This window comes from Acomys russatus, chromosome 19 (genome assembly GCF_903995435.1).
Source record: "Acomys russatus chromosome 19, mAcoRus1.1, whole genome shotgun sequence".
Taxonomy (NCBI): Eukaryota; Metazoa; Chordata; class Mammalia; order Rodentia; family Muridae; genus Acomys; species Acomys russatus.
In genome coordinates, this window is record NC_067155.1 from 28,270,948 (window position 1) to 28,295,343 (window position 24,396).

The 24,396-nt window shown below is 44.4% G+C and overlaps 2 protein-coding genes across 2 annotated transcripts in view; both read left to right on the forward strand.

Moving 5' to 3' along the window:
- Cdk8 (cyclin dependent kinase 8) overlaps nt 1–24,396 on the forward strand; it is a 571,315-nt gene that overhangs the window by 433,185 nt on the left and 113,734 nt on the right. The gene's annotated exons all lie outside the window — the stretch shown is intronic.
- Nucleotides 1,783–18,924, forward strand: LOC127203968 (zinc finger protein 844-like). Its single transcript, XM_051162909.1, is given in 4 exon segments — nt 1,783–1,824; nt 1,826–1,861; nt 17,165–17,296; nt 18,679–18,924. Coding segments are annotated over 4 exon segments (456 nt in total).

The following is a 24,396-nucleotide window of genomic DNA, read 5'->3' on the forward strand; positions in this document are numbered from 1 at the left end:
GGAGGCTGTTTCAGGAGCCTCCTTGCATAACCCCGGGACTGCCTGGAGCCCTGGGGAATCCTTGTCTTTGTCAGTGCCAAGGTGCTGGGCTACTCTGAAGTGTCAGACTCTCAGCATCACCAGAGGGCATCTCCCCGGCTCCGGCTCCAAGGCAAGTCAGAAAATGACTGATGGTGTAGCACCCAGATCGCCCAGATCTCAAGACCCCTGAAAAGACCGCCAGGACTCGATACCGATGCAACATACACAGGGTCCTGTATTACGGGCTCCAGCTTGGACCACAATCCTTCCTGATGCAACAGGAAAGGAGAGTGACACAGAGCTTCAAGGGCAATGGGCTTATAAAAGGAAAAAAGCAAACAAACACACCCAGCTCTCAGGAGACAGAGGCAGGCAGATTGCTGTGAGTTCAAGGCCAGCCTGGCCTACAAAGTGAGTCCAGGACAGGCAAGATAACACAGAGAAACTCTGTCTCCAAAAATAAATAAATAAATAAATAAATAAATAAATAACAGGAAAAAAACCATAAGAGGAGGGGGAGTGGGGGGGCGGCGGAGGTTGTGGGTCACAGGAATGTCAACCTTTAGGTAGGTTGGGTGGAGGCTGGATCTCAAGGGGAAGTTTTTTAACCTAGAGGGACATTGGATGCTGATTGTAACTAATTGCTCCAGTGGACTTTTTGGAGACTGCCGGCAGGGGCAGTTTACAGCTGTACACGGTGACTCCCAGAATGCAGGGAGAAGTAAGGGTCACCTAGAGGACAAATTCTTACAGAACGTACACACCACAGCATTAGTTACAGAACATACAGAACATGGCATTAGTTTGGTCCTTGCATGGGCTCTGGCTGGACTCCAAATTACCCAGAAATATCCGACGGGGCCTCGGAACGTCTCCCAGTTGCCCGAATCGGGGTGTACAAACACGGTCGGGTTCTCCCCTTTCTTCAGATAATGTACAACTTAACCAGAATCCAGGAACCAACAGGAAGCTAGCTATTAAAAACAAAACAAAACCTTGCTGTTTTCCTCCAGGTGTTCCATTCATCTTGGGAGGCTACAGAGTGAAATGCATTTCCTGGGGACCTTGGGTCAGCCGGGTCAGCCATTTCTAACCAAGAGATGGAACTTGCTCAGGACAATTCTGCCGCCATTTTCTAGTTGGAATGGCCCCAGTGACCCCTTGCAAGGGTTTATAAGCACAAATCCTTTAGGCAGCTGTACTCTCCCATGAGACTTTGTTATTTCCAAAGAACTACAATTCCCAGCAACTGTACATTCCCATGTGGCATTGTTTCCAAAGAACTACACTTCCCAGCATTCCAAGAAGTTACCAGGCTTCTGGGCAGGTGAGGCTTAGAAGTTAATTATAGGAATTACATATGCATGCTGTCCACCTTCATTTCAGGAGGAAGAAGAGTGCGTGGCTACTGAGTGTTGCAAGGGGAGTTCAGACAAGCTCTAAAGTCACGATGTAGTGAATTCAGTGTCCCTGCCCACAAGGGGGAGGAGCAGGCTGCTGAGCAGTGGTCGGTCCTCCCGGGGACTGGGTGGGAAGACAGACAAGTAGGCTATTAATGCGAATCTGCATATCTGGAAAACATCTGGCTCTGTAATGGAAGTTTAGGTCAAAAACCACTATGCGGTGTCCCTTCAGCTCACTCTAACGCTAAGGAAGACTCAAGACTCACTAGCCAATCAGAACCTCAAGGCGCGCCTGCGGTTGTGGGAGGCGTGTTCTTCCCGGGTCACGCTGCAGGTTCAGTTCAGTAGCTGAGCTTGTATGTTTCTATTTGATGTTCTGTGAGCGTGGTTGCTGGGCGCTCAAGTGGAGCTCAGGCATGCCCCGAAGCAGCAACATGGTGAGCACAGGACCATTGCCCACAACGGGGAGCAGGCGGCTGAGCCGCGGGAGCTGGTGTTGTGGGTCTTTTCCCGGGGCTGCGGGGTAAACAGCCGCGAGATGGAGCCAGCCCCCTGTATGGTCCCTTTTAGTGCTAGTCACTCCTAAGACTTGGCGATGGTCTCTGAATAACTTCACTAAGGGAGCTGAGTCTCCATAAAGCATTTGAAGCAGAGGGCTGTGTGTAAACATCCATGGCAAGATGCTAAACTGCAAGAGCCCTAATTTCTCTAGTGTGTTCCACAAGTTCTGCCCTTAGCGTTTAACATTTAGGTGTAAGATCCATTTGGAATTAATTTTGTGGAGTCTGTAAAAGGCGTCTCCTGTGGTGGGTAGCACCCCAATATTAAGCTGCGATGTAGAAGAGTAGAGTTGATGCTGTAAAGGATTTACCATCGCCTAGGAAACAGTAAGTGACACCAAGTAGAATTTAGCTGAGGGAGGACTGCTCTACAGCACCCCGCAGATGAGCAGTGTGCTAACCAGGCCTGTTAGAGATTAGGACGCTAGGATACACAGGTTTGCTCTGTTCACCAGGAGTGTCCAGACATTTGCCTCCAAACCATCACAAAGGAGACAGCTCTGATTTACAGCCAGCCACTGGGCCTCATATCAGAGAACAGGCCTGTAACAAGCTGCTCCATTGGGGCATCACAGGTGTAGGGATTTAGGTGGTAGAACTATGCAGCAGAAACCGTAAAGTCACACCACGTGACAGATCTCCCGTGGGAGGATAATTCTGGGAGGGGACACAGAGGCTGCCTCTGGATGAGGTTGGAGATGGAAGAAAGGGGGGGGGGCATTGAGTTCATCCTTCTGTAAGGTAGAGCATGTGCGTGCGGCTCACGGTGACCGTGGGAATGTGCTGCATCTTGAAGCGGGTAAGAGTCCGGCTGTCGCTAGGTCCTTGGAGCTGGCTGCGGAAGAGCCTGATTGCTAACACTCAGAGGCAGGAGATAGTGAGGCGATCATGCTCTCAGCTGCTTCCTGCTGTCTGAGGGCTGCTTGGTCATTTCTGGGGCACAGTCGATCCCCTCCATCACGGCTCGCTTGGTGTTCAGTATGTTAGGCTCTGTGGCCAGAGGTTGGTAATCCTGTCAAAGTAACTGATTAATTGTTTGGTTAGAAGTTTTTTGAATTTGTCATTGGATGAATGTAGAGAAGACATTGAAATCGCAGGGTTTGAACAGTGAAAGCAGAAAAATGAGAAGAAGAGGGGCTCAGGGAGGGCGGAACCCACTTCCATGTTGGGTTTTAAAAGCCCAGAGGTTGGAAGTGTTGAGTTGCCCCTTTCTCTTTTGGAGGTCTGTCTGGAGTTGTTTTGTTTTTGGTTTGTTTTTTTGTTTTTTATTTTTTATTTTTTATTTTTTACTATATCCGACTGGTTGGTACAGAAGCAGCTTTCCTCTTTGAGGAGGAGGCAAAGACTCCCTTTTTTAGCTGTAAGGAGATCCAGTCTGCGACAGATCTGAAGTACTACTGCTGCTGCCAGGGAGTTGATTTGTCCTTGAAGAGTAAGTCCGGTTTGCGTCACCTGCTGGGGATCCTGGATAAACTGTGAAGAAAATTGATGATACAATGTTAGAGAAAGTCAAGCCAGGCGTGGTGGCACACGCCTTTAATCCCAGCACTCGGGAGGCAGAGGCAGGCGAATCACTGTGAGTTCGAGGCCAGCCTGGTCTACAAAGCGAGTCTAGGTCAGCCAAGGCTACACAGAGAAACCCTGTCTCGAAAAAATGAAAACAACAACAACAAAAGAGGTGGGCATGGTTGGAAAGTAAGTGTAGAGCCTTCTACTAGTGCCACCTGGAGAGAAAGCGCTCTGGAGGGAGGTAGAGTTTGTAAGCTTTTATACATACATAAGTAGAAAAGTGTTAATTCAGAACATGGCTGCCCTGGCCAGAGATCATATCCAAAGATCTTCTACGTCTGTGTGATCCAGCTGGAATACAAACTTGCCTTGAAATCCAGAAGCCAGAGGCAAACAGATCTGAGTTCAAGGCCAGGCTGGTATAGAGCAAGTGTCAGGTAAAGAAAAGCTTAGATCCAGGCACGGTGGTACACGCCTTTAATCCCAAACAATGAAGGCAAAGTTAGTTTGTAGAAGGAAGCACTCATGTTTGAAAGTGATGTCTAATTGAGTGGCAGAAAAGGTGATGAATCAGAGAAGATTTGACAGAATAGGATATTCCCAATTCTCACAAGAAGAGAGAGGAAAGGGAAGCTACTTAAGAGACAGTTTTTCAGAGGAGAGGAGGCAGTTTTTACCACAACAGTAATAGAGAGATGGGTGCAGAGAGAGAACTCACGTGAAGACGGAACAGGCCAGAAAATGAAAAGAAGCCAGATTAGAGCAGATTGCTGAGTTAGGCCGAGCAGAGCAATTCTTGGCCAAGACAGAAGCCAGATTAAATAAATCAGCTGGGAGAAGAGTTTGAGCCAGAACAGCTGAGGTGAACCAGGCAGCCCAGAGCTCAGAAAGAATAAGTAAGGATGAGCTTATTAAGCAGTAAGTCTCAGAGGCTGAAAACTTTCTAGGCCTAGGTTAGATTGTACGGAGGCTAGAAGCTTCCAGGACTAGGCCTAGGCCAACAGAAGGAGGCAGTAAGCCTCCCAGACAGCAATCGAGCCAGGAGAATAAAATTACACATTAAGAGGTGGGGCAGGTTGTGGGAGGAGAAGATAGTAGGAAGTGACCCAAATGTTAGTTTTTTTGGATTTGCGAATAAGGAGCTCAGCAGCAGCTAAAGCATGTATGCAGGGTTGCTATCCCTGTGTAGTCAGGTCTAGTGTCTTTGACAGGTATGCTACGGGTGCAGAGGAGGGTCTCAGCTGGTGAACCAGGATCTCAAGGACATATCCTTCTTTTTCTATTATGTCGAGGGAGAACCCCAACCTACAGGTGGCACCCAACATGGGGCACAAACCCATGACCCTGAGACCTGTAGTCTTCCCTTTTCCAAACCTACTTTATTTGGGGTTCTTTAAATGCATATACCTCCCTTCCAACCCACCTACCCTAGATGGGAGAGAAAAGAGGTTAATGGGAGCAGGAGAAGTAGACCTTGTTAAATTCAGTTCCTGGGAGTGATTCCTTTTGGTGTAGTCAGCAGGATTTCAGCAGACCAGCAATCCCACCAAAGTTGCTGCTGGAATCTGGAACAGCAGCCGAAGCCCAGAGCCTCAAAGCCTTCACTGGAGCGGTTCTCTCTAGAAGCTTCTTGAAGTGGAGCAATGAACAGCCAAACAATACCAAGACCCAAAAAGCCCCAGCCTCCTGTTGTGGGCGCGCGCGCGAGTGTGTGTGTGTGTGTGTGTGTGTGTGTGTGTGTGTGTGTGTGTGTATAAATATATATATATATATATATCCTCTCAGAGTCTGTTCTACAATTTCAGCTGGCCAAAACCAAGCCCCTGATGAAATGGTTCGTCTTCTAGTGGATAACCATCACCTGTTCTCTCACAAGTCTGTTCCCCATCCCATATTTGGGATCAAAACAAAAACATGTTTACATTTACTACACCACTACACTCCTCTTTAGTAGAGGGGACTCTTAGAGACTGGATTGGGTGTTTTCTAACTAAGGTAATGGCTTTGTGGGTTGGGGTAATTGATAGTCTCAAGCAGGGGGACCCGAGGGATAGACAGTTGGACCTTACAAGGTGTGACTCTGTAGCCCCAGCAGGACAAGACATTTAGAAGAGCGGTGTTAGTTTGGCTAATTTGTAGGGATGGACTGCAGAGGAGACGGTCATCTACATGCTCTATAAGTTCAGAGTTAGGGCCCGGCGTGGTAGCACACGCCTTTAATCCTAGCCCTTGGGAGGCAGAGGCTGGTGGATTGCTGTGAGTTCGAGGCCAGCCTGGTCTACAAAGTGAGTCCAGGACAGCCAAGGGTACACAGAGAAACCTTGTCTCAAAAAAACAAGAAAAAATAAGTTCAGAGTTAGGGAGAGATATAGAGAGTAGATTAGAGCCTAGGTGTTGCGCCCTCCCGCCGGCAGGAACGACGCAGACACCAGGATTCTTCTCAATCGCGCTTTATTGGGAGCGCCCTTGAAGCTGAAGCTAAAGACCCCGAATGCCTGCGAGCGCATCACTTAAATAGCTCTGTGTATGTGACATGTCAATATCTCATAGGTCGTGTCTGGATGCCTCATTAGTATGCCTGTGGCTGAGAGGGCAGCTCCAGAATACTTCATTTGCATACCCCTGTTCGGGAGGGGCAAATTGGGAGAGCTTATGTCCGCGCTTGTGCGGGAGTTATGGTTGCCGCTGTCGCCATTACTGGGTGCGGGCGCGCCTTACATCTCCCCATTTTTTATTTTATAAGAAATGAGCGAAGGGAAATCAGTCCGATCAAGGCTGGACCATTATTATGGCCCATCCGATCGAGGACCAAAGTGGGGGTAACAGTCAATGCCATCCCGCGTGCAATGGGCAGAATCCCCGCGGAATGCAATGGCCATTGACGGGGTGTGTGCCTTCCGACGTGCAATGGCAACGAGGCTCAGTCGGGTGCAAAGGCCACGCAAGAGGAAGGTAGAGGGAAGCTCATTTTCTTAGGCTTGCTAGCCATACTTGAGGAGAGGCGCCTTGCTCAACCGCTAGTAAAGCTTGGATCATAAGCGTCTTATCACGGGTGTGATTTCTCTTCATCCGACACAATACCCAGAGATAGAACACGAGGCCACAGATTGTGATGGCTCCAAAAATTCCCACCCCCACCCACTCCTTAAAGTAGGAAAAGGCAGAATGCAGCCAAGAGGTGAATTCCCCTAGGGTCAGAGGTTTCAATCGAGTGCCATTCAGGTGAGCAATTTGGTCCAGGAGCTGTCGGGATAGCTCTTCAGCCTCCAGCGTCCAGTTTCCTGCAAGGTATTCTGATAGCAATTTACTTTGATTAAAAGAAGCATTAAAGTTGTATCGCACTGGGGTAACACATACATGTTTATAATGGGAAACACAGCTGGTCTGAACCAACTCATATAACTCTACCATTTGTTCTTGTAATAAATCTATTCTCTGGTTGGCCAAACGAAGGCCCTGAAGCAAATGTGCATTCATCTTTTCTTGAGTCACTAATGCCATAGCTGTTTGCTCTACTACACTGTTGACTGCATCAGCTGTCTGTATTTGTGAGGTAGTAATAGCTGTAATGATGGCTGCCGTGATTCCAAAATATTATATGGAGGGGGTGCCGAAGGTGTTATTTCGTATGGCCCGTATCTCTCCTGCTCATATTGAGCGTTTGCCTTCTCTAAGTCCTGTTTCTCTTTAGTACTTAATTTTTCCTCTTTACTATGGCTCTCAGACTCTGATTCGCTAGAACTATTGAGATACAAATTAGTGAAATCATCGAGTACCGGGTATAGGTTCTTGCTAATATTCTTTTCTTCCTGTTTTTCTTCCTCCTTTGTTTGAGCTGCTCTTTTATTTTGTTTATCCTTTTTCCTGCTATTCCTCTCCCTTTTCTTGTTCATTCCTTCTGTTTCTGACATGCTATCTTGGTGATTAGCTAACATTCGTTGGCCGTTTTTGATAACGTCCTCGCATCTCCTATCCTCCAGGCAGGCACGCACCAGGCGCCATAATGGTTTCGTCCCTGCCCGTAACTTTCGATCTTCTGATGCTCTGTCTATGTCTCGGCCCAATTTATCCCAACTAGCAAGGTTTAAAGAGCCAGTGGGTTCAAACCAGGGGGCAACTTGATCTATTTCCTGTAAAAACCCCTGAATTGTTTGTTCCTTCAGTTTGCGCTGCTTAAGAAGTTCTTGTACCGGTTTAAGGAAGGTCATTGAATGCTGATTTCCCATTTTGCGCTATTCCCAACAAATGCACTCCTCCCCGTGCCGATGACAATTTAAGCAAAAACAACACCACAAAACAAATGCTGCCCACAACAAGAGTAGCCCTGCAGCCAGAAGGGGGTCTATGCCAAATGGGGGCATGCCCTTAAAGGAAGACTTACCGGTACCGCCGCTCCGCGCGATGAGTTCTGAATCCTCCCGGGGTTCTGCTTGATCCCGAGGGTCCTCGCAGGTGTCTAGTGGTCCGAGCGCTGTTTTCCCGGGTTTCGGCACCACTTGTTGCGCCCTCCCGCCGGCAGGAACGACGCAGACACCAGGATTCTTCTCAATCGCGCTTTATTGGGAGCGCCCTTGAAGCTGAAGCGAAAGACCCCGAATGCCTGCGAGCGCATCACTTAAATAGCTCTGTGTATGTGACATGTCAATATCTCATAGGTCGTGTCTGGATGCCTCATTAGCATGCCTCATTAGTATGCCTGTGGCTGAGAGGGCAGCTCCAGAATACTTCATTTGCATACCCCTGTTCGGGAGGGGCAAATTGGGAGAGCTTATGTCCGCGCTTGTGCGGGAGTTATGGTTGCCGCTGTCGCCATTACTGGGTGCGGGCGCGCCTTACACCTAGGGCCTCGCCAAACAGGTGTGGGCTATCTGGGGGACCCCTGGGTGAGTTGGGTAGATAAGTGGGCCAGGGTCAGTCTAGGTGAAAGCAAAAATGTTTTGTGACTGGGTGTCAAGGGGAATAGAGAAGGATTCATCCCTGGGATCCTGGACTGAGAAATGGGAGGTCTCCAAGGGGAGAGGGGAAGTGAATGGATAAGGGTTAGCCATGACACACTGCGGAACTGAGCTGGAGATCTTGAACCCAGGTGGTAAGTACCACTGGGCTTCTTAACTGCAAGGATATGGGTATTAAAGGGGGAAGAAGCAGGGCAAAGACAGGTTTTTTTTTTTCCCTTGGGAGGTCAGAGATAATAGGCTTCAGTCTCTTGAAGCTCTGGAGAGAGAGTAGGTACTGAGCTTGGTGATATACCTGGTAGGGTCCTATAGTTGGATGATCACAGGAGAATGATGCTTAGCCACAGAGGTGTTCTGTACATCCCAGAATTGGGGGTCCACGTGAGGGGCAAAGGAAATGATGTGTTAGAACCAGTACGTGGGTAGCTAGGAGGAGGAGAGGAGCTGCTGACGAGCTAGGGAGCAGGCGAATAGGGGAAGCAAAGGAAACAGAGGGTCCCACTCTGGCTAGAATGTCCCTTCCCAATAAGGGCCTGGGACAGACTGGCAGCACTAAAGAAGAGTGGGTGAGGGGAATACCCTGAAAATGCAATTAAGTGGTGGGGTCTGGTGAAGTCGGTAAGGCTGTCCCACTACCCCTACACAGGGAAATGAGGCGAGGTGGGTCCCCAAAACTCCCTAAGGACCGAGGAAGTGGCTCCAGCATCCAGAAGGAAGGAGATGCATCTCCCTGGTAACGTTATGACTACCTGAGGCTCTCTGTCAGAGGTGGCCGTGGTCAGGCCAGGGGAGCTGGGCACCTTCAGCTGTCCATGGCCAGGCCTAGGAGATTGGCTGGAGGGAGATCTGGGAGTGACGTCCCTGTGCTATGGGGGACCCAGGGGCGACCAACAGATGAAAATCCCTCTTGAAGGCACTTTGGTCAAGTGTCTGGTGGCTTGTGGGGTTTAGGAGAGGCCTGGACCCAGTGACTCAGCTGACCACATTTGAAACAGGGACCTGGTGATCCTTGAGCCTTAGGAGGCAAGGGAGTCCAGGCAGTCGCCACATCCTGGCAGTCAGCCTTCACCAGCATTTGGTATTTTTGCATGTGGGCCTTTTCATCTCTCCATTGGTACACCTTAAAGGCTAGTGCTAAGACTTTTGCCTGTAAAGTTAGGGGTTCTCTCTCCAAGTGCTTAAGCTTGGCCCTAATGCCATGGGAACTCTGGGAAAAGAGGATATTGGGGCCAAGTGTGGCTGCAAAGGTATGTAAGCTTAGAAGCCTTAAGTTGGGTGCTAAGTGTAGGAATCTGAAGTTCCCCAGAAGGCATCCCAGTGGGGAGCGTGGAGGTATGGACAAAGACATTGCTCCCGTGGTGAGGAGAGGAGTCACAAACCTGAGCCCAAGGTGTCCCAAGGACACAGGTAGGACTACAATGGGTCAGGCAACATGGTTCACCTAGAACTAGAAGGAGAGAGAGACAGAGAGAGAGAGAGAAAGAGAAAGAAGAAGAGGAGGAAGAGAAGTGAAGAAACCATACTGGTAGAAGAGAAAGCCTTGCCCAGGGGGAAAAGGTCCCAATGATGGTCTGGGAAAAGGGCCAAAGGGTAAAAACTGTGGCCGAGTTCCTCTGCCTCAAGGGTACCAGAGGGGTGCTGGATGTTCAACGGTCAGTCCCTTGGACCCAGGGAAATGTTTTCACTTACCAGGAAGGGGAAACTCACCAATCGGTTGGTGTTGGATGCAGGAATGTAGTGATTGGGTGGGTGAAAAGTGAACCTGTTGCAGGTGGACTGGAAATAGGGTCCCGGCATGGCTTCAACTCCCAGAGGGGAGCACAAGCACCGGGAGAGCCTCCTGAGGCATAACACCACATGCTGGGATGTAGGTAGTGGAACTATACGGCGGAATCCAGAGTCACACCATGGGACACAGGCTGCATCTGGGTGAGGGTGGGGGTAAAGAACCAGGTCCTCTCATGAGGCCATGTAGCACATGCACAGGGAGGGGACATGTGGCTCTTGGTGACAGTGGGAATGTGTTGAATCTGGGTGGCAGGTGATGACATGTCCTGCTGTCTCTTAAGTCCCTGGAGCTGGACATGAAGGTGCCTGATTGCTAACAACGGGCTCACAACCAGCATTAAGGCACGATGTGTCATAAAGGTCCAGTTTTCTTCTTGAGAAAAGCATGCCGCAGGGGCAAGATTCCACTGGGTGACAATTATTTGAAAAGGAAAACCACTTGAGTTGAGCGCTGACTTGATCAAGCAGGGCTTTCCAGAAGCCCTCGCGTATGGAGAATGAGAGCTCTTTCTCAAACCCGGTAACATGATTGACAGAGCCAGTAACAGCCTGGGGCCTAGGCCTTGGGTGCTTTGAGCCTGTTGGATGGTTACTGATAGTGACTTGTTCAGGAGTACAGTGAAACAAAGCAAGTGGAGCTGAAATAAATAGAGTCTGGTTTGTAGACAGAAACAGCATTAGGTAGTTTCAAATGGCAGGCAAGTGTTGAAATGGAGGCAGAAATCTTCAAGGAGATTGTCACCTTTAAAGTCCAGGACTGGAAAAGTCTGACTGGAGTGTGTGTGTCAGCGTTATCTATTTGGTGGTCAAGAGGAACTCAAATCTGGTCCTACTTGGGTTTGAACCCCAGACCTCCAGACTTAAGGCCTCTTACCTTACTAACTGAGCCCCCTGAAGCTTCTGTTTGCCCTTTCCTCAAAGCCCCCTCTTTTGCTAATATCAGGGACTGTTTAACAACAGTTAGTCAATTAGACTAACAAAGAGCTCCAACCTTGTTTTCTCAAAACTTCATCCGGTCTTCACTGGCTCAGTTCAGCTGTCCCTTTCCTCTCTCTGAGGTCAGCACAATCAGAGCTAATTGCTTGGAGCTGTAAAACCAGGCTCAGACCATTGGTAAAGGTTAGAGGCCCCTTAACCCTCTGTGAACCAGAGAGATTGAGAGAGAGAGAGAGAGAGAGAGAGAGAGAGAGAGAGAGAGAGAGAGAAAGAGCAGAACTCACACACGTTCACTCAAAAGATAGATGAAACAAGAAATTTCAACAACAAATCCCCACAAGCTTACATATGACAATGATGTTGATTTTAGTTAGCATCTGTGCAGAAACTGCAGCAAAACCAGCTGCCCTTGGGGAAAACCTCTTTCCTGGCAAGCTGCTATGGCCATTTCCACAGGATCAGACCACACGCGCATATTAGACAAACAATCAGACATCTAGACCTGTGCGTATTCATGCATATATTCAATAGACTATACAAAAGGAGCTCCTTACGTACAGGTAATTGACATACACTCATGTAACATATGTACAAAAAACAGATGGACATATTTACATATAAACATAGATCTATTAACGTATTTACAACTCATGGATGAAGCAAATTCCAGCGGGCTTCCACCAGTGTTTATTGTCTGATCATCTTTTTATACTTTGGAGACAAAAGCTCCCTACATCTGAAAAGGAATTCGCACATAATCCAAAAAGGCAGTTAACCAAAAAAAGGCAGACAGCTGCACAAGATAATGGGTTACACGGTGTCTTTTCATAAAACCTGAACGCTTCCAATCTATGTATCCATTACATACGTTCCTAATGAGTTCACAATGACAAAGGTCGACAAGGCCTAAAGGTTAACAGGGTCCAAGAAGTTACAACAAGGTATACGTCTTTTCACAAGTTAACTCCTGGCAACACCCAGCCTGCCTCAAAGAAGATGATGAGCATCAAAGAACCTCCTTATGGAGTTGGCTTCAAATGTGGCAAACCAAGCACTGGGAAAAATGTCCTCGTTTCTGCCACAGACAGAATTCTGCCTAAAAATGAGCAAGTTTCAGTGCAGGCAGAGTTGACTGCCGAACTCTGCCAAGACAGGGTAAGCAAGTCCTCAATAGTTCCTGCCATGCAAATATGTCTGTCAGAGATATTGGGCCAGATGGCCGAAGATGATGCTCCAATGTTATAGAGAGGGTTGGGTGACTGTTCAGGCAGTAAACTGTCTCAGTCATATTTTCACCTGCACTTCCGGTTCACTCAGGTATTTAAGTTTTATCCCTTCTCAAGTCTCTGATGGGGTTGAAGACCAGATAGTTTAGTCTTAACAATTAGGCGTTAAGATGTTTTTAGATTAAGATAGATGTTTTAAGTTAATAGAGATGAGATATGATAGATATTGATCCTCATTCAGACATTTAGACTTAACAAGATAGGAAAGATGTTTACTTCAAGTTTGTCAAATACAAATCACTATGAATGTAACATTTATATAATTCCTGATTGTCTCGTGGTTCTGCCTGCTGTGTGCAGTTTATTTTATTCATGTGTAATAATACAAGTATCATTATTAATATTAAAAAAGAAACATTAAAAAAGATATACGTCTTTTCAATTAGGACTGACCTAGCTGTACATTATCCAGCTGTCTTTTAATTTATATTGAGTTCAGGACAATAATTTTATTGGTCTTACATTCCAAGATATAAAATAAATTTAGAATGACAGTATTTTATGCCATATGATGACAGGTATAAGGGATTACAATGAAACATATATATTTTGACATTAAGGTTTATACTTAATTAGACGTTTCTTAGTAGCCCCATTAAAATTTAGGTCCATGAGAAGTTTAAACCAACTTGCATAGAGTGAAAGTTTATCTGGGACCATAAATCTGACTCAGGCCTGTCTCCTAGTAAGGCATCTGGAGGTCCACAAAAGCATTTACCACAGCAATAAACTCTCCATCAACTATTTAACTTCTAAAATTGTTTGAATCAAACCAGGAATTCCATAATCAGGAATTCGTTTATCTGAACAACAGTGCATCCCGTAGGAAGTTTGTCCAATCAGAGTGGGTAAATTCACAGAAAGCAAGGGTTCACACAAATGCCAGAATGCAGCAACAGTGAGAAGAAGGGTGTCAGAGACTGGAAGCAGACCTTGCGAAACCCTGGGCTACCTCCCAGAAAGCCTACATGCCTACTGAACTTCCCCAAGACATTGGCTCTTGGCAGAGAAGGGCCTTCCTCTGGACTGGAAGCCTAAGAAGGTGTGCTAAGTATAACACTCCAACCTACTATGGAAAAGTGGTTCCCAGTGCCAGGAAAGAACTTTAAACCCACTGGACAGTCAACGGGAGACCCTAGAAACAGGGGAAGGAGGACAAGGAGGGGCGCGAGAAATGGAGTCAAGTCTGGAAATTTCTGATTAAGACACGTATATTGAAAATCCTCACAGAGCTTTTATGGGGTTACGGAGGCATGGGTATTTGGGTAAGCGAGGGTTGCTATGGATACCTAACTGTGAAATGCCCCAGCAGGTGTCTACCTTTACAGCTGCTATAACCACAGAAGGGGGAGAAATTCCAGAGAGAAGGAAGTTGTAAAAGATCTGGTTAGTCAAGAGAAAGTTCCCGGAACTGCCGCTCGTGGGCAGCTGGCCTTTATCTGTCCGGTAAAGCCTCTTTACCGGTAGTCTTACTGGAAAAGCTAGTTTATAGCCAGAATGGGGCAGCTCTTACTATGAGCTCGCGGGTCTTAAGACCGTCCCCCACAACTATAGTCCAAACGTGGCAGGGTTTATCACATTTAGAAGCCAGACTTGACAGGGTCGCCCGTATTGTGTTGGTTCTGGAAACAAGAACAAAAATATTTAAAGTCATGGATTCTTCCTCTATAGTTTCAGTTCGGCACTGTTCCAGCCATCAATGTTTGGCAGCCTCAGAGTCCCGGTGAGGAGACTCTGAGAGTTCATTGCATAAAGCTGTGAGGATGAAGCCTGAGTTGCATCTTAAGATCACAGGATGTGAAGACCTGAGGATGACACATCTGCCATGGAGAGATGCATATAGGGAGTAGAAGTAACGAAACTAAGGGATGTATGAGAAGTTGGAGGGACAGGGCCATCGAAGCCTTTAGATACCGAAGCTCCGTGTTTCTGGACAGAGGTACAGGAGTTGGTGTGTTCCCTGCTTGCTTTCTTGCCTCGGTCCAGTCTTCACTACGTACGTTATTTCTATTAACATGGAAGGGGTATTCTGTGTCATTGTATTTTGGGAAGATAACTTGTTTTCTGGTTTTACAAGGTGTGGCAAACAGGAGATTGTCTTGAGTATTAGAAGAGACTTTGGACGTTTGAACAGTGTTGGGGCTGTTGCGGCCTCAGGACCACTGAAGTTAGACTAACTGCATTTTCATCATGGGATGACCGTGACCTATAGAGCGCGGGCTCAGAATGTAGTGGGTGGAATCAGAAAGCTGTCAGATAGGATGATGGCTTTGAACACAGGTCTCTCCTTTTTGGCTTTCTTTGGGGGAGCTTATGGAAGCTTTTGTAGGAGGAGCCTTTCTGGTTTTGTTTTGCTGTTTAAATTGGGGATAAGATTTGAATATTTATACATTCAACCCATTTCCTTTTCTTGATGTCTGCTGTGCTGTGGTTGAAACTAATCAGTCAGCTTCCTTCTCATGCTGTCATGCCTTCACCATTATAGACTCTGTCCCTAAATCACATAAGATACAGTAGAGGCAGTTGCTATTCAACCCTAAGCTATTTTGCTAGAATGATGTTTTCAATTTTGTTGCTTTTGGTTTTTGATTTTGAAGATAAAGTTTCTCTGTGTAGCCCTTGCTGTCCTGAAAGTAGGTATGTAGACCAGGCAGGCCTTGACCTTAGAGATCCACCTGACTCTGGCTCCAGAATGCTGGGATTTGATGTGGGCCAGCATGCCTAGCTTTTTCCATTTTTATATTATGGCTATGTTTTTGTACATGTAAAGCATATGCTGTTGTCCTAAGCTTCATCCACATCTTGAATTTTGAAATTTGGTAGCACATATTCTATTTTTTGTAGGTTTTGAATTTTTTTTTTTTTTTTTTTTTTAGGTTTTTTTTTTTTTTTTTAGGTTTTAGAGACAGGGTTTCTCTGTGTAGCTTTGGCTGTCCTGGACTCGCTTTGTAGACCAGTCTGGCCTCGAACTCACAGTGATCCACCTGCCTCTGCCTCCCGAGTGCTGGGATTAAAGACGTGCGCCACCACGCCCGGCTGGTTTTGAATTCTTTTAAACCTACTTTTTTGGGGGTTCTTTAATGCGTATACCTCCCTTCCAACCCACCTACCCTAGATAGGAGAGAAAAGAGGTTAATGGGAACAGGAGCGGTAGACCTTTTTACACTCAGTTCCTTGGAGCGATTGTAGTCAGGATTTCAGTAGACCTGTTAAACAGCAAACCAGCAATTCAGCAAAGGTGGCTGCAGCTGCAGCAGCTGGAATCTGGAGCTGCAGCTGGAGCTCAGAACCTTGATGCATTCTCTCTATGGAAGTCTCAAAGTGGAGTGGTGAATAGCCAAATGTTAGGAAGCAATGCCAGAACCAAAAAGCCAAGCCTCTTGTTTTGCTCTATGTGTGTGTGTGTGTGTGTGTGTGTGTATGTGTGTGTGTGTGTGTGTGTGTGTGTGTGTGTGTGTGTCAGAGTCCGTACCAGGATTTTTAGCAGTTGGCAAAGACCATGCCCCAACAAGAGGTAGTTCCTCCTCTAGTGGACAAACATCATGTGTTCTTTCAAAAGTCTTTCCAGCAGACAAACACTGCACACCCTCATAAAAGTCTGTTTCACATCCCACACTTGGGATCAGAACAGAACCGTGTTTATATCCACTACAGTTTCTCAGGATGGCGTCTGTTTACAGCATCAACACTGCCAAAGCCTTCTTTGCCACTGAACTGCAGGCGCTTGACATTCTTTCTACCTCTTATGTTTCTTTTTGATATTTTTAATGAATATTAGTATTTTGCCTGTGTGCATGAATATGCATCTCATGTGTGCCGAGCCCCCATAGTAGTCAGACTCAAAACTCCTGACCCCGGAATATTGGGCAGTTGCAAGCCCCCTGTGTAAGCACTGGCAATTGAGCCCAGTTATTTGCTTGTTTGGCAGGAACTCTTCCCTGCTGAGCCACCTCTCTTGCCCTCTGTTGCTTATTTTTTTTTTTTTAATCAACATTTACACTGCTGAAATTTTCATCTGTCCATTTGTGACTGTTGAAAACATGCATATTCTCTTTTAGTGAGATGTTATTAATGTTGCAGTTTAAACTGGGGCACGTCAGGTTTCTTTAATATTAATACAGAACTAGAGTGAGTGTATAACTCTTTGTAAAACTTCAGTAAAAACCTCTGAGTTCTTTCTTTCCTCTGGGGGTGGGAGGTGCTGGTTGGTTTTTTTTTTCAGGGGAGTCAGGGTCATAATATGTGCCTTTGGCTGTCCTGGAACTCATTGCATTGACCAGGCTGTCATCAACTCAATGAAATACACCTGCCTCTGCCTCCTTAGTGCTGGGATTAAAGGCGTGAGCCAGTACATCCAACTCGTAGTTAATAATTATTCATACAATCTCTCTGATGTGCACTCAGTACTTTTACTTTTGATCTGCTCCTCTCTCTCTCTCTCTCTCTCTCTCTCTCTCTCTCTCTCTCTCTCTCTGTTAATTGGCAATTCTTTTACAAGGCTATATCAAAGAATTCAACAATGACAGAGGATGAACCTCATTATTCAGTTTCCTTCTAAAATGACTTGGTGACTACCTGAGAACTTCCGTGTCAGGCAAATAAGTGGGGTAAGCACTAGAATTCTATGAATACATTGTCAATGTAGTACACATTTACATGTTGTCAGTATTGTGATTTCCCTTGTGTAGATGTATGGGATATTCCAGGATGCAGTGACCTATGAAGATGTGCATGTGAGCTTCACTCGGGAAGAGTGGGCTTTGCTGACTCCTTCCCAGAAGAGTCTCTACAAAAATGTGATGCTGGAGACCTACAGGAACCTCAGCGCTATAGGAATGACAATGACATTTCTTTCCCTTTTTAAAATAAGGGGGACACTGATTTTTGGTTATTGATGCTTTTCTGTAATTTTAGTTGAGAATGAGGAATAATGAATTGGATAAATCAGGCATGGTTCTAAGGTTCACTGAAGATAGATACTTAAAATTTTGCCTAACTTCCAATAATATATCATAAATTTTCTGGTAGTATATTTGAGGCTACAGTTGGGAAGATCATAATATTGAAGATAATTGTCAAAGTTCTAGAAGACATGGAAGGTAATTTTCATGTGCAAGGAATATGCTTCTGTGGAAATTTGTGTGTGTCCTGGATGTTTTAAAGAAAAGCAACAACATAAATAAAGCACTGCTTTAACTGTATTGATGATTATTAAATTCTCACAATACCATGTATCTCAATGGCAGGTATCAGATTTGATTTTGCAAAGCATTCCTCTGAGAAGGAAGACAAGGAAACAGGCCTTATCATTTATCACTATTTATATCATAGCCCATTAGAGCGCTGGTGTAGAATTGCCAGTCTGTTTAGTCTCATACCACTCAGAATTGCAAAGTGTACACATTGAATATAGGTGATAAGTCTATGTCCAAAGCCTTCTAATAAGCAACCGGCCCATAGTAAAGCTGATGTTTCTCATAGAGTTGGAGTTACATTGCTGAGTTTAGTGAGAGGGGCAGTGTATGAGAGTCAAGAATGTTGTTGTGGAGGAACCTTAATCCCCATCCCACATGTCTATGAGGAACAAAAAGTCAAACTGGGTGAATGTAGTGTGGAAACCTTTTATCTGCTATTCTTCTTTTAATGGTTAAAGCATATGTCACAATGGATACAAGCCATGCGAGCATAGGGATATTGAAGCAAGCTACGTACCTCTCTATCTTCCAGAGCAATTAGAAGATACGCTCCTACTCTGAGTAGACTTTCAGAATGTGGTGTAAGGTTACAATTAATTGGTTTTCCCACTTCACTGGGGCTACATCCACAAACTCACACTGCAGAAAGTCCCTATGAATACTAGGAATGTGGAAATCCTTTTGTTTGTCCTGGTTCTCTTTGCAAGTATATTATAGGAAAATTTATGAATGCAATCAGTATGGTAAAGCTCTTAGTTCTTCCAGTTCTCTTCAAATATGTGGAAAACCTATAGAAAAATGACGCTATAACTGGGAGCTATGTCATCAATGCTCTTACCATCACAGGTGTCTTCAAGGATGCAGAACAATGCATAACAAAGGGGAGCACCATGGATGGAAACAAAGTGATAAAACCTCTTTACAATTAGACCAAATTGCAACATTAATTCATATAGATAAAAATATTCATCAGTGTAGTCAATGTTGTAAAGCCTTCACATGTGCCAATTATCTTTGCAGGCATCAAAGAAGTCAGACTGGAAAGAAACCCTATGAATGCATCCAGTGTGGGAAAGGCTTTGCCTATTATAGTTGTCTTCAAAAACATGAAAAACTTCATACTGGAGAGAAACCCTATGAAGTTATTCAATATGGTGAAGCCTTTGCACATCACAGTCATCTCCAAATACATAAGAGAGCACATACTGAAAAGAAACTCTATGAATGTAAGCAGTGTGGGAAAGACTTCGGATGTCCCAGTCATCTTCTAATACATGAAAGAACACACACTGGAGAGAAACCCTATGAATGTGAGCAATGTGGGAAAGCCTTTCCAGATCATGGTCATCTCAGAATACATAAAAGAACACACACTGGAGAGAAACCTTATAAATGTAGTCAATGTGGTAAAGCCTTTGCATGTCATAGTAGTCTCCGAATTCATAAAAGAACACATACTGGAGAGAAACCCTATGAATGTCATCAATGTGGTAAAGCCTTTACATGTGACAGTAATCTCCGATCACATAAAAGAACACACACAGGAGAGAAACCCTATGAATGTAACCAATGTGGTAAAGATTTTGCATGTAACAGTACTCTGCTAACACATAAAAGGACACATACTGGAGAGAAATCCTACAAATGTAATCATTGTGATAAAGCCTTTTCACAAGATGTTTCTTTACGAAGACATAAAAGAACACACACCGGAGAGAAACCCTATGAATGTCATCAATGTGGTAAAGTCTTTGCATGTCACAATATTCTTTGAACACATAAAAAGACACATACTGAAGAGAAACCTTATGGCGCACGCCTTTAATCCCAGCACTCGGGAGGCAGAGGCAGGCGGATCGCTGTGAGTTCGAGGCCAGCCTGGTCTACAAAGCAAGTCCAGGACAGCCAAGGCTACATAGAGAAACCCTGTCTTGAAAAACCAAACCAAAAAAAAAAGAATGTACTCAATGTGGTAGAGCCTTTACACGTTACAGTTGTCTCCGAATACATAAAAGAACACATACTGGAGAGAAACCTTATGAATGTAATCAATGTGATAAAGCCTTTTCACAACAAGGTCATCTCAGAATACATAAAAGAACACATACTGGAGAAAAACCCTAGAAATGTAATCAATGTGGTAAAGCCTTGGCACGTCAAAATCACCTTCAAAGTCATGAAAGAATCCATCCTGGAGAGAAACCTTACAAGTGTGACCAATGTAATAAAGCCTTTTCACAACAAAATAATCTACAAATACATAAAAGCACACATACTGGAGAGAAACCCTACAAATGTAATCAATGCGGTAAAGCTTTTTCACAACACAGTTACCTACAAATACATAAAAGAACACATATCTGCATGTAGCAAAGGGAAAAAGTGACTAAGACAGTTTACTGCCTGAACAGTCACCCAACCCTCTCTATAACATTGGAGCATCATCTTCGGCCTTCTGACCTAATATCTCTGGCAGACATATTTGCGAGGCAGGAACTATTGAGGACTTGCTTACCCTGTCTTGGCAGAGTTCGGCGGTCGACTCTGCCTGCATCTAAGCTTGCCCATTTTAAGGCAGAATTCTGTCTGTGGCAGAAACGAGGACATTTTTCCCAGTGCTTGGTTTGCCACATTTGAAGCCAACTCCATAAGGAGGTTCTTTGATGTTGGTCATCTTCTTTGAGGTAGGCTGGTTGTTAATGCAACATTTTCTAACTCTTCCCAAATGATACCACCAACTGGGAATGGTTGGTTTTTCTGACTTCAAGCCTACTCGCTTGCTTTCTGTTACATGAACCAATTCGTGATGTAGAAACATGCTGTAGGTAAGCCTTTAGGCGCCTCAACACCTGAGTTCAGGAATGAATGCTTAAACAAGAATAGTCATGAGTGAGATTTATGTTTGTAATTATACGTTTTGATTTAAATTATGCGGTATCAGTGTGTCTTTGTGTGTGTATGGACACGTGCGTGCTGGTTCCCAAGAAGATTAGAACCTTGGATCTTCTTGTATCAGGGATTACAAGAAGTTGTCTAGAGTCTGACAGTGGTCCTGGAAATGAACTTGTCTTAACTGCTTAGCCATATCTTTAGATATTTTATTATATTTTCATTATATATCATCTTGATGTGAGGAAGTAGGAAAGAACTCATACAAGAGAAAAACTTCTCATGTAAACAATTCATTAACAACTTTAGACATCATAGTTGTCTTCAGTTTTTTAAAAAAAAAATCTTCTTTCATCTCTTTTTCATCATAGACCTGAAGGAAGTGAATTGTTCACCATGCTCATTAAAGTGTAATGGTGGAGACCACCTAGTGTGGCTGTGGTTTGTATTTTGAAACATATGAAGTATTGCAGTTTGCTGTATGTGTGACAAGTCTGCTTACAGAAGTTTTTAGGCCATTCTTATATTCCTTGTGTGGCTTCTGTTTGTTTTCTATTCCTGCGTTCACGTGGTGACAGATTTTCCTGCTGCAGTGTCTAGAGTGGACTCCCCATTATCTGAGTAGTCCAGTGTTTACATGTATCAGGCAGTGCATGGTCATCATTTTCAAGTCAGGGTGTCTCTGAAAGAGCAGTGGGTGGTTCGTTGTTCCTGGTTTTATTTTTCAGATTTTTGCAGATTTCCTTGAGATGAGGATGTTTGTTATCCAGCAATACTTGGATGTCAGTCATTGGTCAAGGCTGCATTCTAACTCTTGATTCTCAAGTGTCAGCCTCCTGAGTTCACGTCCAATGGTAGAAGATGTAGCCCCCATGTGTCCTGTTTTGTCAACATGTTTTAATAATGCTGATGTTGAAATGCTTGATAGAAGGGAATATAAAAAAAAAAAATCAAATACCTCATGTGTGTATCCAAAGCAACATTTTCATCTTCCTGATAGAGATGTAATGAAATAAGATAATAAGCAATCAACTGCATATCTCACAACGTAGGGTGATTGTTGTGGATATGCATATGTCATTTGATGTTCCATGCCTCTTCGTGTTCCCACTTGGTACTTTGTTTTGAAGTATTGCTTTCTAAGGTGCTTATCTATAGATGCTAGATACTATGATGGCAATGAGATTAACTTCATTATATACAATACTGTACCAGCAAAGAGTGTGTGTATGAGTAATGTTATTATGGGGTGTCAGGTCATGACAGATACACGGTGATTGAAAGACAACTTTGTGGGTTCTACTTGGCCATTTTTATATGATGATCAAGGTCAGTTTACCAGCTTGAACACCACAGACATTTCCCACTGAGCCATCTCATTGGTGCTCAAATAGTATTAGTTGAAACATTACATCAGTAAAATATTGTCTTCTTTTCAGATTGTAAATATATTGTCATCCCAAGATGGAGGAAAACAGGACATTTTGAATAATACATCTTATTTCCAAATGAAAATTACATACTGCTATTTTTTTTTATAGTGTTAGTTTACACATAAGACTAAAACAGATAGATGGCAGAGTATTGTCTTGGTGGGTAAATTGGTTGCTGCTAAGCCTGTTCACCTGATTTCAATGTCTGGGAGACCTATATTACTCCTGCAAATGTTTATCTTATTTCTCTACTTGGACTGTGGCATGTGCACACTCACATACCAGCACATGCATAAATAATATTTAAACACAAATAAGGGCCCATGAGGTCACTTGAACCAAATGACTTCCTGGCTTACACCTCTAGAAGTCACATAGGGGAAGTAGATAATAGACAGGAATAAGTTGTCCTCTGACTGCCACATATACACATTGCACAGGTGTACACATAGAAACATAGTTCAAACATTTTTGAAATGTATAAAATTAACAAAGCAAAGAAAATAACCCAATTATTGAGACCATATAAAATGATGTGACAGTTTAAAATTATTAAATTATTTTAGAATTTCCAGATGTTCATCAAAACAATAATAAAAATCTTTTGCTTCCATACTCTTTTCAATGATAGGTCCTTTTAGAAATGTATCTCAGCTGGGCTTAGAGGGGCATCCCTGTAATCCCAGCTCCTGGGAGACAGGGGCAGGCCAGTCTCTGAATTTGAGGCCAGTTGGTCCTCATAGTGAGTTCTGAGACAGCCATGGCTTTGTAGAGATACTTGTCTCAAAGATTCCAAAAAGAGACCATATGTCAAATTATGGAGTAATTACAAATATAATCTGACTGGACTCTGGTTGATTTCAACAAAACATTTTATTGTCTTTAGTCACATTAAGAGAACTGTATAGGGCTGGAGAGATGGCTCAGTGGTTAAGAGCGCCGCCTGCTCTTCCAGAGGTCCTGAGTTCAATTCCCAGCAACCACATGGTGGCTCACAACCATCTATAATGTGATCTGATGCCCTCTTCTGCAGATAAAGCCCTCATATACAATAAACAAATAAATTTTAAAAAAGAACTGAATAAACAATAAAAATAAGCAATGTGGAGAGTCCACTTGCACAGGGATAAAAATTCATTGAATTCTTCAAAAACCACCTAGCAGGGACTTCATCACCTTCAAGTGATAGGAGACAGAGGAGTAATGGAGCATCTTCATCCTCTACATTACAAGGACATATTTGGAAACTGGACAGTTAGTACTATTGCTCCTCCTGTGTACCCAAGTGTGGTTTCTAGCACCCACATCAGAGGGCTTAGAACTAACCTATATTTCTAGGTCTAGGACATCTGATGCAGTCTTCTGATCTCCTAGGGCACCAGATATGCAAATGGTGAAAAGACACATACATACGTGATCCCCTATTGTAAAAAGGGGGTTCTTCATGTATATGTTATTTTTTAAATTAAAATTTATTTAGTTTATGTGCGTTGTTTTGCCACTGTCTATACTAGATGCTTGTCAGGTATCAGTGAAGGCCAGAAGACAGTGTCTGATCCACCCACTTTTGGAGTTATAGACTCCTCTGATCTGTTCCTTGGGTGCCGGGCATCAAAGGTAGGCCCTGTAAATGTGCAGCCAGTGCTCTTAGGGCCTGAGCCATCTAGTCAGCTTCATGAGCATGTCATTAATAGCTGTAAGGTGTGAATCGTTGCTCCTAAGTTCATTTTTACCTTAGCCCTGATGACCCAGAAGAAATACAAGATCGATGGCATCAGAACCTAACTTAGACTTGATACTGAAAGAAGTTTCCCAGCCCAAATCTCCATAAAATTAGGAAAAAGTACAAAGATGATCAGGAGAGAAACTGACAATACAAGTCTCTAAAAAGTGGTTGACCACATGACCACAAGGACACATGTCAGGTGTACCCCCTGCTGGAGTTTATGCTGTTTGTTGTCTGTTGTCTGTATGGATTTGTATTCTGTTTCCCTGATGCCTACAAAACATCAGCAACATAACAATATAAAAAAAAAACAATAGCAATTTATATTTCAATCATTGAGTCTGTTCTAATTCATCAAAGGTCAAGGGCCGAGTTCTGTCCATATTCTACAGATGGTGAAACCCAGGCCCACAGAGACAAGTGGGTCTGCAATATAGTTAAGTTTAAACGCGCATCTTACTCATCCCAGCGTTGTAATCATTCACTAAATGAAGCTGAGGCCCCCTAAGCCAGGCGTGGGAGCGCAGGCCTGTAGTCACGGTGCTTAGAGAGTAGAGGCAGCAATTTCAGGATTTCAAAGTCATCCAGGGTGAGAGTGGCCAGTGGTGGTGTAGGAGTCCCACAAAAGCAAGGGGGACTGTGATTGGTTCAGGCCAGTGGTGGGGTAGGAGTCCCACAGAACAAGGGGGACTGTG